Source organism: Ipomoea triloba, chromosome 9, assembly GCF_003576645.1.
Source record: "Ipomoea triloba cultivar NCNSP0323 chromosome 9, ASM357664v1".
NCBI lineage: Eukaryota > Viridiplantae > Streptophyta > Magnoliopsida > Solanales > Convolvulaceae > Ipomoea > Ipomoea triloba.
In genome coordinates this window covers 2,669,720-2,690,311 of record NC_044924.1, presented here as the reverse complement: position 1 = coordinate 2,690,311, position 20,592 = coordinate 2,669,720, and the positions used below count along the sequence as shown (strand labels likewise).

At 32.2% G+C, this 20,592-nt stretch overlaps 1 protein-coding gene across 2 annotated transcripts; it reads right to left on the bottom strand.

Annotated features, from left to right (window-relative positions):
- Positions 1-961: 961 nt before the first annotated feature.
- Positions 962-6,514, bottom strand: LOC116028883 (chloride channel protein CLC-c). 2 transcript variants are annotated; one of them, XM_031270726.1, is made up of 7 exons: positions 6,065-6,514; positions 5,247-5,447; positions 4,675-4,852; positions 3,834-4,096; positions 3,277-3,546; positions 1,672-2,800; positions 962-1,471 (listed from the first exon to the last, which is right to left on the bottom strand). In XM_031270726.1, exons 1-7 carry the CDS (start codon positions 6,271-6,273, stop codon positions 1,376-1,378), a joined length of 2,346 nt encoding a protein of 781 aa, XP_031126586.1. In that variant the 5' UTR covers positions 6,274-6,514; the 3' UTR covers positions 962-1,375. The 2 variants fall into 2 exon arrangements, with proteins under 2 accessions (XP_031126586.1, XP_031126587.1); XM_031270727.1 differs by lacking the exon at positions 6,065-6,514 and having other exon boundaries at positions 4,675-4,857; positions 5,247-5,362.
- Positions 6,515-20,592: the final 14,078 nt, after the last annotated feature.

The following is a 20,592-nucleotide window of genomic DNA, read 5'->3' as shown; positions in this document are numbered from 1 at the left end:
GGTAATAACATAATAGCATAATTGGTAATATTATGTATGATATTCTATAATATAATTGGTAATATTATTGTTTGTAAATTCAACGTATTTTTTTACGTTTTTATAATACCGAAAAAACATATTAATTAGGTAATAACATAATAGAATAAATTGCAATATTATATTAATCTATACTATCTATACTATATATAGGAGTAAAATCCTAATAATTTCATTTTCCTACACAAACTTTTGTAGTCAATTAATTAAATATTTTATTGGTCAAATAATTAATAATGCTAATGTAAAATGAAAATTAACTAATATCTATTAATTGGTAATGTTGTTTCTTTCTTTTTTTTTTGCAAGCATGTAAATATGTAATATTGTTTCTATATTCACGTATTAGCGTAATAACATAATACCGTTTTGAAAAGATTAACTATTAAATAACAAAACTATATAAATGAATAAAGTATTATAAAAATCCTCTATATATAAAAATAATCTAAATATTTCAAATTGTTAGTCCGTGCATCGCACGGGTATCATACTAGTATTATAAAAATCCTCTCAAATGTTTGATCTTCATGACGAAGGTAGCAAAATACTATGAGAGGCATCACATCGTGCAACTTAAGCAATATAAATGAAAATTCTATTGAATTATAAGTACTGCACAACATCATTAATATAAAGGAACAAATTATATTCAATTTATAAAATACAAAACAAACAAAAAAAAAAACCTCAATAAAAATAGTACTCTGTATAAAATCTTATACGAGCATCGCTTGACATTTGTATAGAAGTTTTGCATTGGATATTTACATTATATTTCAAAGCAATTCACATATTCATTTGGCATATTTTGCTATTAATCACCAGTAGTTTCAACTTTCAATTACAAATTTCTTGAAATTCTGCCTTGCAAGGAAAAATGAACTAAAAAATAAAAAAATAAATAAAAAATAAATAAAAATTGTCGAACAAGGTCAAATTATTAAATAAATTCACATAAATAATACTAAGTACTACAATACCAATACTAGTGCCCAACTGCTCATTTCGCACCCAAAAACGACAAATAATACAAAGTTCAATACATATACAAGTGCTAATTTGGCACTCGAAAACGAATAAACTAACATAAGGTATGATACCACATTATTACTACCATTCTGTTTTTACGTTTGTCTACGAACGCGTAAACAAACAAACAACTTTGTTTTGCATGCAGCGACAGTTGAGTACCTTGACTCTATTTCTCCATTATGTTCTGTGTAACGCAATGCCGTTACAGTAACACAATGTTATGTAAATAACCAAAGTTCTCTCTGAAACTTCAGAAAAGGGAATAATGGACCTTTGCCAATGCAGACTCACCGAATCCGGACTAGCCGTGGCCGTGGGGATTGATGCTAGGGTAGAGTCCCAAGATATGCTCGGGCATGAAATCATGTCGCGTCAAGATTCCCACAATTGGTGGTCTCTGCAAAGAAAACGACAGATGAAAATGTTAACAAGTTAGAACTGAGAAGCCACAAATGATGCTTATCATAAGGACTAAGGTGTTTTCAAATTCCTATACCCAACAATTTAGGTTCAAGATTGGGTGGGGATGAGCAATTTTAAGGACAAAAGATTAGGTAGGAAAGTCCTGATGAGAGAGCAAAAGAAAAGAAAAACTACCCCAATGCGCTTAGGGACAACACACAAGTGTCTGAGACCAAGCTCTCGAAAGAGTATTGCAGCTTTTGCCAGAGACATAGTCTCCACTACAGTGTAAGGAGACGTATTTGTGATAGGATGGAGATCAACATACATCTCCATCTCCTCCTCCGTGATATTCAAATCATCAACTTTAAGCCCCTTTCCTAAACCCGGCTTTGCAAAATCAAATGCGTGAAACCTCCTCAAGATTTGTGAACCCATCAACCCCTGCTGTTTGGAGAAATTCTTTCCATTCAGCAAAACGACCAGATGTGACCTAAGAACAAGCCCACATAACTCTGGTGATTCAGAGAAAGGTGGCTCATCAATTACCGGAAACCCATTGTGTCCAGTTATCTTTAAAGCATGTAAGATGTTGCCGACTTTCTCAACACCAGAAAAGGTTATCAGGGGTCCAGAGCAAACATCCCCAGCAACCAAATGCCTCATGTATGGTTCAGCATGAGCTTCCATGAAAGGCAAACCCTTCATCTTCACAATTTGGTCGTAGACCCCTTTGTTAAAACAATCAGCCACGGTTTTTGATATAAGCAGAACTAGCATCATCAGTGGGAGCATTAAGAGATCATTTGTGAGTTCAAGCATAATCACACATAGTGACACAGTCATCCTCATCGTCCCACCAAGAAAGGAGGCAGCACCAAGCAGGGCAAAGAGACCCGCATCAAGATTGGAGACAGAACCCAAGAAGTTCCCAACAAGACGCCCATATGAGGCTCCAGCAAGGATGACAGGAATGAAGAGCCCAGATGGAACAGCAATTCCATAAGTAATAATCCCAAGGACGTAAACCCCAGCAAAAAACAAAAATAGGGTAGAGAGTAGAAATTCACTCTCATCTCTTGAACTGAACAAATTACGTATGGCATCATCATTTGTGTTCAGAAAGAGGGACGCAAGATCATTGTATTGCCCTGCTGGACACTGGAAATTCTTGAAGTCCCCAGATCGACCTTCAGTAGGGCATACACTCTCGAACCCTGGGGGGCAAGGTCTGCATCTTGCCAACCAAGGAAGGCCAAACAAGCAACAAGAAGTCAAGATAGAAATGGTCATGACAAGCAATATCTTGAAACCTGGACCTCTTCTGCATAGCGTGAAAAAATCAACATAAGACCAAAAGGAACCATGAAAATCCACATTCTGTGAACTATGGCAAAGACAAAATTTTAACAATTATGTCAAAGTACATGGCAAAGACATAATCACATTTTTAAGAAGAAGTAACTTGGAAAAGAAAAGGGAATACAACAACCTTATCATGCAACTAGTACACTGCCCACTTGCCACTCTATTCATGATGTTTTAAAACTCAAGTGAACTAGTTAATTACAACTTCATGTCAACAAGGGCAAACAGAAAAATCCTTTAGTTACACTACAGAGAAGCAGGGTGCATGCTTCTAGAGAATCTTCACATCATGAAACTACCACAAGCAGAAATTATGCACCCACATGGAATAATTATGCTAATAATTATGCTTGCTCGGTTATAAAAGACCAGAACAAAACAAGGCAAGAAAATATATAATATGGCATCATAAGAAGCAACTAAAGGGCATACTCATTGATTATGCTGTAGGTTCGAAGAACCTTGTCCACAAGATAGTTGTATAGGCTTCCCAAAACACCTCCAAGTATTCCAAGTAACATAATTGCCAGCAGATCTGTAGTGTTATAGTCAGGCACATTTGAATGAACATCAAACATAATCAGGCCTCCTTGTCCAAATAGTCCACATTTCCCAGACCGACAAAATTGGATAAAAGTTCTGAGAACCACAGCCACTACAGCAGTTGTGAAAAAGGTTCTCCAAAGAAGTGCACTCCGCCACCTAAAATGAATAACTAAAAAGATAACTATCAAAACATAAAGGGCATGGGGCCGCACAACAAGCTAACTTTGCTAAGAAACTCTAATTTTCAATTACATTTTGTGTTGGGCAACACTTTCATCAAATTAGATGCTAGAATATTTTGACTCCATTCTATCAGTAATTTTATATGCCCAACAAGTGGTGATGATTAACTGTTTGGTTCTTTTCATCTGATTGGTTTTAGGAAAGAGGAAGTATTCAGAATAATAAATATAGCCCAAATTCAGAGAGAGAGAGAGAGAGACCATGAAGCAGCTTCTTCAAGGGCAAAAAGGACACCTCCAACTGGGGCACGGAAAGCACCTGCAACACCAGCTGCAGCTCCACAGGTGATCAAATCCCTACGGTCCCGGTCATTTTTGAAGAGTCTAAGCCATTTCCAAGTCAAACGATACTTGCGGGAACCTCCCTGTCCAAGTAAGTTTGCTATGCAAGCACCTGTATGAACCATGGGCCCTTCTTTTCCCACAACAAATCCAGCAGCAACACCAAAGATGGAACCAAAAATCTGCCAAGTTCAATGAATTAAAATAATTTATGAGTCTTTGAAGCTATGAAATTGACAGAGCAGCTTAACAATAGAACAAGTACTTACAAAGTAGCAACAAATGTGTAATCTCATGAACCAAAACATTTTCATAGCAAAACTAAGTTACCAATTGCATCATGAGTAAGATGGAATAGTCCAGCAAGGTTGCAATGTACAAATAAAAATCAAGTTCTGCAAAATATTAAACATATACCTTCTTGAAAGTGAATAAAACAGTGTGCTTATAGGAACCTAACAATATTGGAATGGTAGAATACACAAGCTTTTTAGGCAGTTTGAAGCTAAAGAAGAATAAAAATAAAGAAAAAAAACTGATTTAGGTAATATAAGCTCTGAACCAGAAGTCACTCCCATAGAAGGCAAAGCTCCTTTGTTTGAACTGATAATTTTTTGCTTACTGTAAATGGTATTTGTTTTGCACACTAATTCGTTTACACTGTCATCCATAGTGTCATTTTAAGCACACGGCTTAACTCAGATTTTTATATGCAGGTTTTTGTGCATAAAGACATATGTGCAAAATAAGGCAAACCTACCTTGACAAATAGGGTACTTGGAGCCAATATTGAATGAGCATCCACACCATTGAGATATGCTTTCACTTCAGGAATACCAGAGCCAGCAGCTGCAGGCGCAACAAATGCACATAGGAATCCAGCACAAATTGCGAGAATCAGATTGCAACCAGCCATTGCAGCAAATGCCTGAAAATACCTGCACTGAAATTAAAATCACTACCAAAGAATAAAAACAAATGAAATAACTAGATCTTGTTATGGCGTTACACTGAAACAAAACATATAAAGCTAACATATTTTGTAACCAATAAAGATTTTGTGAGCTCAGACTCTGCTGGGAATTTTGCATATGAATGAATCCAATGTAGTGCCACTTCCTTCATGGAGCCAGTAAAATGTCAAATTATGGTGTGGCAGGTAAAGCACACTAGTAAAAAGATCCTTAATAGGCTTATAAAGCATCTTCAACACAACATCAACCAAACAGCTTGTAGCTCAAAAAGACAATTGACACACGTAGTATGCTAGTTGCAAATGAAATTAAACCATGAAAATTTTCATAAATTAAGATTTAATGGAACAGAGCTTACTTTCCCTTGAGCATTAAGTTGTTACTAAGTAGAAGTTTGAAACCAGCAATATTCTCCACTGCAAGGTTATTAAAAAGGGCTACAATCCCTGTAACCAATCCAATGAGAAATGCAAGCGTCCATTTGAGAAATATGTATTGGAATATCTGAACCTTCTTCCTTGACCTCCAATCCTGTTTAATTAGGTCATTTTCAAGAATCCTGCACATTAAATAACAGAGAGTGAAATTGGAATTTAACTGCTAGATACCCTACTGCAGATAATAGCAATGTATAGAAAGTGGCATGATTGCATAGTTGCACATGAGCTCCATGTATATCCAATACAATAAGTTTGTACATTACATTAAAGCTTTTGCAAGCAAGCCAATATCAGTCAAAAGCCCAATTCAGCAAATAGATCTAAGCTGACTCGTACACCATGTGATCCGTAACTCCAAAAAAGCAATAGCAAAACAACCGAAAGCACAATCAATGAAAAGAGAAAAGCATAATGAGGAAAATCAAAATGATCCAACTACGGCTAACTAAGCATACTTGTACACAAATCCTAATCAGTACGCATAACTTTCATCTTCCTCCCAATAATACAAAAGTGTCCAATTCCTTATTCCAAAACGTCTAATATTATAGGGGGAAATCAGAAATGAACGACATACGGTCGTTTAACAGTCAAATGGAGACGAAAATCAATTTCGAAAATAACACGGAGAAATTGACGAAAAAAACAGTTAGCACTTTCTGGATTTTACAAACATAAAGTAGATAAGTGAGAAACACAATAGCATAAACGCGATATCAACACCGAACATACTCACTCGTAATCGAGGCTTTCGATGGGGCAAACATTGGCTCCAATAATGGCAATCTGCGATGTGTTATTGACTCTGCTCTTGGAGAGAAGCAAAGGCTCCCTGATATGCTCCGGTGACCAATCCTCGTGACTCTCCGCCCCGTCATCGTGTCGCTCCCAACCCGCTCCATTCCTCTCCGCCGCATTCTCTATATCAACCTCGTCCTTATCCATACAAAACTCCACCGGCGCACGTAAGCTTCCGAATCTCAGTGTTCAAAGAGCAAATCAGGCTCTAGGTTTCAGATAGAGCCTTTGAGATGCAATTCTCGTCTGAATTAGGAAACGGTATTTCTTTTTTTCTGTTAACGCATGAGTAAAGGGAGGGAAGTTGGAGAGTTGTGTGATCATGTATAATAGGAGAGAGAGAGAGAGGGAGAGAATGGAGAAGAAGCTCTGGCTGGAACAACAGTGGCTTAAAATGTCGTTTTAAGTTGATGCGTATTGGTCCTTTTGTCCATTTTGCCCCTCACTTTGACCGAAACTTTATCAGCACTTATCAACCACAAGCCCCATATATTAAGGCGATCTAAGGGAGCTAGCTTAGGTGGACATCATGAGTAAATTTTACTTTTCATCCATCCGTTATTATCCCAATCTCGTATTTAGTTTTATTGCATTATTTTTTATTTTTTTTTGTAAATTCACTGAGCTCACTTGCCACTTGAGCTACCTCATTGGATTTATTTTATTGCATTATAGTATTATACTATTCACTTTTATTTATTTATAAAATTAGTTCTCCATTTAAATTATTGTCAATTTCATCATTAATAAAAAGTTACTAACATGTGCGTAATTTCATCGTTCAATTAAAACAGCAAGATAAATTACTTATCAGGAATAAGAGGATTGAACGATAAAAATTACATTTTGATCCTCTTTGTTAAATGTGGAATAGTAGAAATTTGAATGAATGATTAACTATAACAATCAAATGACGGTCAAAGACGTAATGTGACAAAATTAAAAAGAAAAAATATAAGATTAAATGTTACAATGTCACAATAATTGATAACTAAAAATAGACAAAAACTTGTGTAAGACCGTTTCACAAGTCTCAATCTGTAAGACCGTTTCATATGTCTCAATTCGTGAGACTGGTCGGATCTTTAATTAATGAGGTCAAAGATCTGACATCTCACACAAGTGTTAAATTTTCTCACATAATCACAAATTAAATTTACCAACTTTATTTGTTTTAGCTTAATCAAACCGCCAAAATAAGTATTTGATAAACAATTATTTAACTTGGTTGAATAGTGCCAATAAGCTATAAATAAAAACGGTGTATAGAGTAATTTCTCGATATAACTTATTTTATTTTATTTTCAGAAGTTTAATTTGCTCCTAAAATATTCTAGATACCTTCTTTATAATAATAATAATAATTATTATTATTATTATTATTATTATTATTATTATTATAAATTTAACTTATTTTAAAATTTATATCTATATACTTGTTAAATAATTAAAAGAAAATATTTTTTAATGTAATATGTCAAATCAAGAGTTTACCAAAATTTTGGCGTTTACATACAAATAATATAATTGTCTAAATTTCTAATGTTAAATAGTTTTTTTTTAGCAACCAGCCCTATTACATTGTAGCATCTGTTCATTTATACTTTCTCAAATCGCTTTCGCTGAGGCTCAAACTCATGATCTCTCGTATGGGAAGGCCATTACATGTCATTTGAACACAAGGTGCTTGGCAATGTTAAATAGTTTAATTGCACAACTATTATGTTCAGTGATTTAATTGCAATATTTTCATCGTTTTCTCCTTTTTATTATTATGAAACTAATTTGTATTTGATCCAATTACACTTGTAGAGTTTGACAGACATGTATAATAGTATATTCTTCATATATTATTATATATAAAGAATTGTTGCAACGAATGATGTACAAGTACTAACAATAATCAAATTTACTAACTTTAGAAAAATAAATTAATACCTAAAATAAAGTTTTACAGTCCTTTTTTTCTTTGTTCGGATAGTATAATAAATAAAAAAACAAAAGTTACAAGAAACCTACACTGTCCTGTTAGAAGATAACTAATACTATTTGGTGGGGAAGTTTGAGACATGAAGGCCAAATTACAAATGTTCAAAGTGAATCATCTTCTATCAAGTATAATATTTTAAAAACTTTTCAATCAAAATATGATTGATATGTTGAAAAGGAGTGGTCGAATGGGTAGAAATAATTCTTTTACCAAAATGTCACGAGTTTGATTTTGTTTTATTTTTATTTTTATTTTTATTTTTTTGATGAGAAAAACACAATAACTACTAAAGAGAGTGCATTATTGAGTAACCCCGCCTTGTAATCATAATTGACAAATGACCAGATAAACAAACTTATATTATTCATAATTGACCGCCCCAAATCAAGAAGCCAATAATTAAGCCGCATTCATTAAGAGACAAATTTAAAATATTGTGATGATCAATCCACTAACCTGATTAACTTGGATTGGGTTACCCATGAATTAATTTTTTGTCAAAATACTATAGGTTAATTACTTTAGTCCGAGCCAAGGTCCTTGTGTTCCAGTGACATCAAACCCTTCCCTTTATACGGGAGGTGGTGGGTTCGAGCCTCAGTGGAGTCAATACTGACTCTTGTGCTTCAATAGGTTGGGAATCTAGTTATGAACAGATACTGCATTGTAATAGAGTTAGTAGTATTAAAAAAAAATTAGTCTGTCACATACACAAGGTCATAGAATACTTTTGTTATTGTTAAGTCATTATGCACTAATCATGGTATCCTAATAATCAGTGCACAATATATAACTATGTACTTGGTATATATATAACGTGATTAGTGATAATGGCGAAACAAAAATTATTATATTCTATCTAAAAAATAATATAAGGCTCAAAAGAAATATAGGCAATACTACTTTAAAAAATCTATAAAATTTTACTACTCCGTACGTATATAGTTAATGTAGTCTTTTGATTTTCTTATGAATTATATCTTAAGAAGTTTCCAGTAGCCTTTCCTTTCTTTCATATTTTTCACATCTCTTATTATATGAAACCCAATAATAAATAAATAAATTTGTTCAAAAATAAATAAATAAAGACATATATACTATTTTGTTTGATACATCATACATCATACTATAAGTATCATCTATCCTTACCTTCAAAGTTAAATTTAAATGAATAATTTGTCGTGTATAATAATAATAATAATAATTGTTGTTGTTGTGTTATAATAAAGTCTGTATGTTTTATAGAAAATAATTCTAGTCAATTGTTAAAATAAAAGTTGATACATGTTCAATCAATAATATGATTTATTTTTTGAGAGTAATAATAATATGATTTATAAAAATTACAAATATGAGTTAATACCCAATTTATTCCTCAATTCGACTATAGTGCATTTTTCGATTTAGTCCTAAACGACTTTTTTTTACTTAATTAAGTCATTGACTTTGATATTTTCTCAATTGAGTCATTTGTTAAAATAACGTGATAATTTCACCTCTATTAATACACAATTTAATTTTCAACTATAGTAGTTTTACTCAATTTAGTCATCGACTATACTGAATTTTCTCAATTTAGTTATTGATTTTAATAGTTGAGGACTCAATTAGGTAAAAAGCATCAAAGTCAATGACCTAATTAGGCATAAAAGGTCATTTATGACTAAATCGAAAAAAACCACTATATATAGTCAATGACTAAATTGGGTATTGACTCTTACAGATATATTTCATTGCTTTTTTTGTTTTTAGTAATTGGCATTTTTACAGATTGTAAAATTTTCCAATTACATGTATGGTAGGTAAATGATTTGCTTTCCTAACTAAAACAATAATTACTTGCCAAAGACCTTGTGGTCTAGTGGTATCCGGTATCCCAATTAATACTCTCACATGGATGATGGGAGTGGCTTCCACTCCTCAGTGGAGTCAACTGTTGACTCTTTGTGTTCAGCTATGAATAGATACTACATTGTAATAGTACTCACAAAAAAAAAAAATAATAATTACTTAAAATAGAAAAAATGTTATTTTTGTTTACTAAAATCATTACATAAAATTTACCACGTTGCGTGAAATTGACTAAAAAAAGAACAAATTTATTTTCATTAGTTACTCACAAATTGGTCAGTGTTACCATAACTGAATAAAGTGTTCACACAATAATCAAATAAAAAAATTATCCAATAAAATATTGATATGTTATGAAATAGATATTATTTGTAATCATTTTTTAGAGTAATGTAACACACCCTCTCGCTTAATCCCGTATCACAAGATATTCCTAGTGCTAATTATATCTCTCGTAGTTTGCAATCTATTACACAAAAGTGAAGTTTACCTAATGTATATCATTGAATAGTAACGGTGCAGATTTCCCTCGTCACTTTAAAAAATGTTTGTGGATAAACATTTTGTTTTCTTTATATTCTCAATCCAATTAATTAATTTATTAATTGAACTAAAAAGAGACCTAATGAAGAGAGATTTTAATTTTTTTCCCAAAAAGTTATAGTCCGTTGCAATTTGTATATGGTGTGTTTGTATCAATAATTGCAAATTAGCACACCACAAATACAATGAATGCAACCCCACACTTATTTGTCGCTATCGGTATCGTCAATAAATAAAGCATTTCTTGTATGGCATAAATGACTATTGATGCCGTGGCTATAATGTCCATAAAGTATTGGTCCAATAATTTCCACAAAGTAAAGGCATGCATGTGGTGTAAACGGGGAACTTGTCATTTTTTTTTTTTCTTTCTTTCTCTCTTTTTTTTTTTTTTTTTTTTTTTTNTTTCTTTCTCTCTTTTTTTTTTTTTTTTTGTTTTTTTGAAAAAGTTAGAAAAAATCAATTGTATTCATAATTAAAATATTTTCAAATAAAATAAACTCTCTATTTTGTATTAGAATCTTGAAAAATATTTCAAAATTAATTTTCAAATTAAAACTGCAGATAAACAATACCACTTTTATTTTATTTTATTTTTTCCCTTTAAAGGGTCCGTATGTTTTATTTTCCTCAAAGGAAAAAGTAGATTTTTTAGGTACATGATTTAATTGTATTATTTTTCAATTTAAGTGGCAGATTTGATAATTTTGTTTCTTTTTATTTCTCTAAAACATAAATAACAAATAAAAAATTATAGGGAGATTGTTTAAAATTAATAAATGAGTCCTTAATATATATTTTTTCTCCTTGGGTCCTTACATATATGCATGCATGGCATGTGAATTTCATTTAATTAATATAAATAAAAATTTTAAAATTGATATTTACGTAAGGAATTTTAGACATTTGCCAGATCTGATCTGCAGTTCTGCACATGAGATCAGAGTTCTCATGGAATTTTAATAAATGGCATAATCAAGTGTTTGGTATTATGTTTTTTTTTAATAATATCTTATATAATAATGTGTTATACCTAGTTGTATATAAATAAGTTTCAATAATATATGACATAATCATATATTGTATCAAGTATTATATGATATGCTTATAATTTTACTTGTCACATTATTATATATTTAAAAATTACATTAATTAAAAGTTATTAATCAAAACCAAAAAGAAAAGTTTTAAAAATTATAAGGAAATTATGAAAATAGTAAATAGAGTAAGAAAAGAATAAAGAATTGATTTGATTAGTAAATGGAAACAAAATAGGTAAAATTGTACAAGGAATCAAGGATTAATATATTGTGAAATGATACTGAGAATCCGAGTGTGTCGACAATACAAAATAAAACAAAAAGAATCGAAAAAAGACAATTAAACGTAACGTAGTACAAAAATTACGAACACGTGCTTTATTCGCGGACTAATAAAGCTAGAGAAAAGTGTATGAATCTTATTCTCTAATCTTTTATTTCTGTACTCGAATAATAGTAAAAATTACACTTTTAACCCATCAATTATATCAATATTGTGGACTCGGTCCATAAATTATTACCATATGGTTATATACATATTTTTTCTTTTTTTTTTTTTTGAGTACTACTGACTCTGTTACAATGTAGTATCTGTTCATAGCTAATTTGAGGGTTCATTATTTATATGCATAAAGTTCATTTTTTTGAGAATATATAAGTTGATTGAATGCTAATTATTTAGACATGTATATTCTCGGCTCATTTATATTGTGCCTGAGATTCATTATCTGTAAAATATAGCTAGACTTATTTAGCACACCTAATTCAATTTAGGGTGTGTTTGGAAAGCAGGAAAATGACTTCTGGAAAATGTTTTCTGGAAAATGAGTCATTTTCCGGAAAATGATTTCATTTCCTGTGTTTGATTACATTCTGGAAAACTGTCTTTGTGTGTTTGGTTCATTTCCCGGAAAATGAGTGGCAATGTATAATAATATATTTTTATTATTTTAATTAAAATACTAAAATATTTATAATAATATTAAAAATAATATTTATAATAATAATAATAATAAACAAAAACCCCAACACCATTTCCGCCGGAAACCAAAGCTGGTTTCCGCCGGAAACCACTGATCTGATATATTGAACCATATTAAAATAGCTTTGGTTTTTTAATTAGCAGAACATCAATTCTCAAATTATGCAAAACCTGTGTTGGAAGCTGAGCCACTTTGTTATTTGATTCTAGAGTTTGTTTTGACATTGCAGATACAACAGAGATTGCAGAACACACGTTTCTGGCGAAGGTCAATTTCCGCCTCTCACCGGAAACGTGTGTTCTGCCATTTTCCGCCCGTATCTGGGTTCCGCCCTGTGTCAATTTTCGACAGAGATTGCTTCAACACCGTATCTGGTTTCCGCCCAAGTGTGTTCTGTGAGCGCCCAAGTGTGTTTTGCGAGCTGTGTCTGTGTCCTGTGAGAGGCGGAAAATGACTTCCGCCAAATTTGGGCGGAAGTCATTTTCCGCCATATTAGCCTTGTTTTCCCCAGTCAACGGAAATCATTTTCCGTTGACTGGGTTTTCCATCTGTTGCCAAACAGCCAAAGCCCGGAAAATGATTTCCCGGGCTTCCAAACACACCCTTATTTGAAAATATAATATTAAGTAATCAATGTTCATTATTTAAATGCATAAAATACATTAATTCTGTAAATGTGTTTTGATAAGAGTTAATGTCATAAGAAATCCTTTGTGTATTGTGATTTTGCTACGTTTAATCTTAAACTTTCAAATTGACCATTTGTAATCTTTCAACTTTTAAATTTTTACCATGTATAGTCCAAGTTAACTACACATGGTCCTTCAACTTTCAAAATTTAAACATTTGTTGTCCTCTTAGAAGAACCATGACTGGTCAAAATTTGATAGTTGAAAATCATGAATGGTTAACTTTGATTAATTATATGAATAGTAACAATTTAAAAGTCGATGACCGACGGGTGGTCAATTTGAAAAATGACTTCAGATGGTATTAATTCGTTTTGATAAACAGTTCATTAACCCGTGTGGACCATAATTCACCGTAAAATTTGTCAAAATAATGAACCACGACAATCTCGTTATAACAACTTTAATCGTTTTAGTCACATTGTTCTACTCTTGGGTAGCGGGCCCCCAATGCACCCCAAGTACAAGATCATTAGCTGTGTTGCCACTTGCCAAACCATCATCTACCGTAGTAAACGTTGTACACTTGTACCTGATCCATGAAGCAATTATTGAACCATAATAACACAGTTAACGTTTAACAAAATTGTTAAATGCTTGTCCCACGCCACCTTCTGCGGCACGAGGGGCCTGTTTTGCCCCACAACATATATGCCACAGCACAGGCAATATAATAGAGAAAGCCACGCTCACACTAGCGTTAGTTGCTAGATCTTCTTTATTTCATATCTTTTCACATCTTCTATCTATAAATAATAAAGCAGAATATGAGTGAATAATGGGACGTGTTTCTAAAAGTTGTGGTGTGTTATCTTCATCACGGAAGTGTGCGGCCCAACCACATCAATGACGGTTGTTAACTTGTTATGCTATGGACCCGGTCCACATTGTGAATATAGAGTTCTAAAATTGAGCAGTAGCTATGCCGTGGACCCAGGTCCACCTTGCAATGTGGACCTGGGTCCAATACGACGTGGTTTCACAATTGTTTTTTTTTTAAATAAAAAAAAGTAACGGCATTAACGGCTCCTTATCGTAACAGAACACAAACCCTACATTCACAGACCCTATACTCCATATTCAAAATTTGAAAACTCCACATTCACACATTACAGAGCTATATGTTTAGTAACTATATTACCACTGTTATGCATTCATACATTCAAAACTCTATATTTACAAGTCCTATACTCCATGTTCACAACTTGGAACTCCACATTCACACATTACAGGGCTACAAGTTGCTAGAACTCTGTTAACTCTACTACAGATTCACACATTCATAACTCTACAGTCACAAATTCTATACTCCAGATTCACAATTTGAAACCTCCACATTCACACATTTCAAGGCTATATGTTTAGTAATTTTTTTTTTTAAAAAAAATGGTGAAACGGCGTCGTATTGGACCCAGGTCCACAGCATAATTTGCGAAAATTGCGAACATGGATCCGAGTCCACATAGCAAGGTGGGCCCGAGTTTATAGCCTAATTTGCCCATCACTGATAAGAAATCGACTAAAACCTCCCGATAAGGCCGACCACAGCTAGGGCTTCTACATAGAGCCCCCAATTTGTTGGGATCTATTTTTTTGAAAAAAATTATATATGTATATGTTTAAAAATTATATTATATATTATATATCTACCCGGAGTATCATTTTTGTAACTTGTAATTATGTTTATAAACTCAATGAATTTATTTAAATTACAACTAAAAATAAAATTTTGGAAGAAGTTGATATCAAATATTTGGTGATATCAAATTAACTATCTGACTAATTTTATTGAGGTTATTATCAAAATTTAATTTTCCAGAAAAATATTTTATGTGTTTCAAAACAAATCCTTTTTTCTTTTAGGCAAAAACTTGTTTGAGCCGGGTCGGGTCGAGTCGGGTCAAGATGAAAAGTAATACTTATACGTACAAATGTCATACTTATATGCTCAAATGTAATACTAATCAGAAATAAAATTTTTGCTACTTATAAGGGTAAATGTAATACTTTTAAGGGAAAATACAATACTTTTACATTTCGATTTAAAAGTATTACATTTTTGTTCAAAAGTATTATATTTTCCCTTATAAGTAAAGGGCACTTGTCAATATTACTTATTATGAAAAATATAATATTTTTTCTCTTATAAGTAACAAAAATTGTATTCCTGATTAGTATTATATTTGAGCATATAGGTATGACACTTGCACATATAAGTATGACATTTGCATGTTCCGACCGACCCGACCCGTCTCACGAATAAAAATCCGTGAGACGGTCCCACACAATTGTGACTTTTTTTTTTTTTTTTTTGTTGAGAATTCAAAACAAATCTTATATTTAAAATGTTTGACTAAAATCGTGACATTGCACAAATGTCACAAATAAATACTGACCAATTGGACCTTATTATAATATATGTAATTAAGTCCGATGTGATTTTAATTAAGAGAATACGCAATAGGTTGCGTACTGAGCCAATATTTCGTAACCAAGTAGTAGTGCCCGTCATGACAACATTTCTTTAACATAAATTATTGTAAAATAATATAAAATAGTATGGGAAATTCCTTAACCACATAAAGGCACCAATTATAGGGTACCATGTCCATTATTATCTAATTAATTACATTATCAGATCACCCCCCTCAATTAAATCCCATTTGATTCCATTCATTGCTTATCCCAAACGAAAGTGTTTTGATTACATCATATTATATATCAAAATCCAAAAACTAATAAGAGTGTTTCTATATCTTACCATGGTGAATGGTATGCCACTCCTCCTACTTTTGTTCTAGATATTCTTTCGTAAGATTTAATAATGCAATAAGTTTTTTCTTTCAAAAAAAAAAACGTGTGTATGAAAGACTGAAAGTTGGTATTATTCATTTATATTCATTTTTTCGTTACTTTTATTTTTTCATACATTATATTATAAGAATTGTACTATACAAAATTTTGAACAAAAATATCCTTACTGTTATAACTTCTATTATATTTTCCATTATTTTTGTTGAATTAGATGGGGGAAGACCCGTAACTTAATGTATAACTACTGAGACTCTTCGAGCATGAGGGAGGCCACTGGTATCGATCTTTCATAAGAGCACGTTGAATGCTGGGGGGGGGCATCATCTCAATCAATCCAATCACAAATAAACTTAAATTAAAGAATGTAACTTCGTGTTAACTAAGAACGGGTAACAATAGATTGTAAATAAAGCTTTAGGTTATACAATTTCATTGGTGAGTATTAGAATTAGGAGTGTGTCCCTTCTTTCTACCCCTTTAACGGTTTTATACAATCTTGAACAATTAATAGCAAAGTCATGAACAACCATTAATATTTAACAACTAGAGACATAATATATAATTTGTTACAATAATAAATGTTGGTAACATCTTTTTGAATTTCAGAAATATCGATCGAGAATGGCCGACTATGCCCTTTGAGGACATGCCCATTCTTAGTGTAAGCTTTGTCTCCTAAGATGTTAATTAATTTCGATCATGGGTCAAAGGTTGAGATGTAAATATTTACCGATAATAAAGTAAAGTTTTAGATTTGAGACTAAACATAAGCTTGAAATTGGGGAATAATATGTCTTCTTCTTTTTTTCAAACTATTTTTTTTTGGATGAATTTAATAATTAGTTTTTAACTTATTGATATATGTTAAACTAAAATTTTCAAATCAAAGACAAGGATAATCATCCTTGGCCCTCCCCCTACCCTACAATGAAATATACAGTCATTCATTCAGCAAAAATCCATTGTTTCCATTATTACCCATCGTGAATTAAATATGAATTATTGATTGGCTGTTGTATCTTGATATATGATGAATCATATACACCAAAAAAAAAAAAAAAAAAGGTTGAATGGTCAAGTGAACGTAGTTGTAAGCCAGGCCGCCAGGTAGGCAGGCCGACTTTGTTAGGCATAAAAGGGCCCCACCCCATATAGCTTAGCTGTCATTGAAGGCGAATAGGCGATCGTCTTTATTCTCACGGGCACCCCGTTTCGCTATCTGAAAACGCCAGAATCATCTGAATTGTTGCTACGTGGCGAACGGCCAGAAAAGCAGATTTTGACTTTGTGATTTTTTTTTTTTTAATGACTACTCTACATTTAATTTTTAGTCTAGAAACTTCCTGCTCACATGATAAATGCTTTAATTTGAATAGTTAGTAAGTTTTATTGAAGGTTCACAAATGATATAAATTAGAAAATTATAAGGTGTGAATAGTCATCGGTATATTTTATATCGAGTACAATTAAAAATGTGCACAAAAAGTTTAAGAGTTTATATTTGGATGTAATAGAAATATTGTTTCGACAATATTTTGTATAAGTTTTAACTTTTTGAATTGTAACTTGAATAATAGGTACAGGCGTCAATCAACATTATAGGTTATATATATCCAAGTCAATCAACTCTATTAATTTGCAGCATAAGATGCATGGTTCAAATCCTATTAAAAANCCCCCCCCCCCCCCCCCCCAAATAAGTATAGAATTGACCTTGTTATGGATACTAATAAATTTATAGGCTAATTGAGACATGTCTTGTAACTTAACATTACCACCCGTCTCTTATGCAAGAGCGATAACAAACCCTTAAATTTTATGTATATATATATATGCACGATCAAATGAAAACTATGGCTCCCGTGTAAATTAAATGGCACAATCAAACATTATAAACTGTACAATTGTAATTACAAAAAATGTCATAGTGTTTTTTTGAAATATTTTACAATATGTTTTGATATAGGTTGTTAAGTGCACAATAAATTATGCGTATATGCACAATCAGACATTATAATATGCATAATAGGTAATTCGCAATTCTTACAGGGAAGATAGTTCTCATTTGATCACAATTTTATATCGTTGGATTATTCTGTATCGTTAGATTATTGATATCTAACACACACATATATGGTATTTAATTCATGATAATTGATTTTTTTTTTGTTGAAAATTCATGATAATTGATAAATCGTCAATTTCAGTATATCATTATCAAATTTATTGTTGGATTAGCAAATCTTGGAAAAAATATATACAATTTGTTAATATTGTTGCTTTAAGGCATTCATCAAAGTCAGATTCCATGCTTCAAGACGCCAGCGTACGAAACCCTGCCAACCAACGAATTTGGTGATGCAATATTACATATGGAGAATTCACAACAGTAATAAATAAATAAATAAATAAGCGCGTTCACTTTTTAAATGGAGGATGAAATATAAAAATCGTTAGTAGTCAATGGGATTTTTTCTAAATTAAAATTTTAATCTTTTATGTACTTAACATATAAACAAATTAAATATTAAATTTGTGAATTGATTGGATTTAAATATTAATATCGTATTTCCAAAATAATAATAATAATACCTGTTTGGTGTACATAAAGAGTATTGAACAAAATAGAAATATTATTTCATAAAGAATAAAATAAAAATTATGGCATTATTTGATTTGAAATAAAAATTCAAGAGATAACGTAGAAATGCAAAAGTGGTGTTATAGTTTTCAAGTGGGCTGCAAAAAAAGTCTGAAATTATGAAGTGAAATAGTAGCCCAAAATTCACAGGATGGGCTTCAATGTAATTTGTTGTTATTTTATTGAAACTATAATCAAATACTTTATATTCGCATGATGCCCACTTCGTGTTGCATGTCAAATTATACCTTTGACCTTACCTATACAAATTTATTTTTAATATATTACAGAGTACATGATATGACAACTAAGTATCCAAAAAGTTTTATACTTAAATAGTTAAACTTATTTGACTTAGTATAGTCATAGAATGAGTGACCCATATCAAGTAAGTATAATGCAGTAATGAGATCCATCACTTAAAAAATTATCTCATAAACTCATAATAATTGTAATTCAATTATTTATAAAGTTCAAACTTAAGGGTGTGTTTAAAAAACAGGGAAATGACTTCTGGAAAATGTTTTATAGAAAATGAGTCATTTTCCATAAAACATTTCACTTTACTGTGTTTGGTTACATTCCAGAAATTTGTCTTGGTGTATTTGGTTCATTTTATGTTAAATAAGCACAATTATTTTTTAATTTTAAATATTTAAAATATATAATGGTGGTGGTGGAGTGGTGGGGGAGGTAGGTGGTGGTGGTGGGGATGGTGGGGTGGGTTGGTGGTGGTGGGAGTGGGGGTGATGGTCGGGGTAGGGCGGTGGGTGTGGGTGTTGGTGGTGGTGACGGCGACGATGGGGTGATTGGCTGCGTCACGGCTACAAATGGAAAATGACTTCCCAAAATCCCTTCTATTTTTCATTGACCACGCCTTTATTTTCTTTTGACTAAAACTAATATAATAATCAAATAAATATTTGAATATCTTGTTTAGTAAATGGTAATGAAATCGTTACAATGCTTGCAAGCAGTAAATAGAGACAATTTTTTTTGTACGGATCAAATGATAACTCATCCTAAATTTATATAGTTAATTGGGACTTTGTAATTTTACTCTCCATCTATCGAATTATACTCACCCTTTCTTATTTGCGGATCATGTACACTTATAAGTACAAATTTTATATCCACATCTATCACACAAATAATCATGCTCGACCCACTTGATCACCCCTTTCAAGTATGCCCACATCCATTTTATACTTAAATCAACACCATTTTTGTCCATTATTGTTTTCATTCATGTCTTGAAGTTGGGCCATTACAAGGCTGCAAGTTCTTTTCAACGTTAAAAACGTGAACACAAAATCCTTTAGGTGAATACAGACAACGCATTGAATTCCAGAATGCCCACTTTTTAATGAGCTTAACGCCCAACTGCTTTGAAATATAGTATCAGAAAAGATAAACATCAACCAACCCTTCATGCCTCATCATTATTTCCTTAATTGACCACACATGACGTGAACCCAATTAACTCCTAACCATTTTTAGGTAACTCAAACCACCTACTTCTTTATTCAATGTTTAATGTTTTACAACATAACAAACAATCATTCATTAGTTCTAAATACTTTAATGCTTAGGGGATACTGAGCAGGTATGCAATACGTATAAACATGGTTGCAGTAGGCGCTAGATGTTATTGTTAGTCGGGCGATAGACTAGCGCCTAGTGTCTAGGCGGTGACCTATGAAAACAAAAATATAGTGCATGTTTGTAGGCATGTCGGTCACCAACTCGGTCCAGTCGGCCAAGTTAGGTGCTAGGCGACCGCCTAGGGAGTAATTGGCCTCGGCCTAGGGACGCCTAGCCTTAGGCGGACGATTTTTGTAACAATGCGTATAAGTATACTCGGAAGATATTCGCTATCAAATACTATAATGCTTCATTTTTTTTACTCCATACT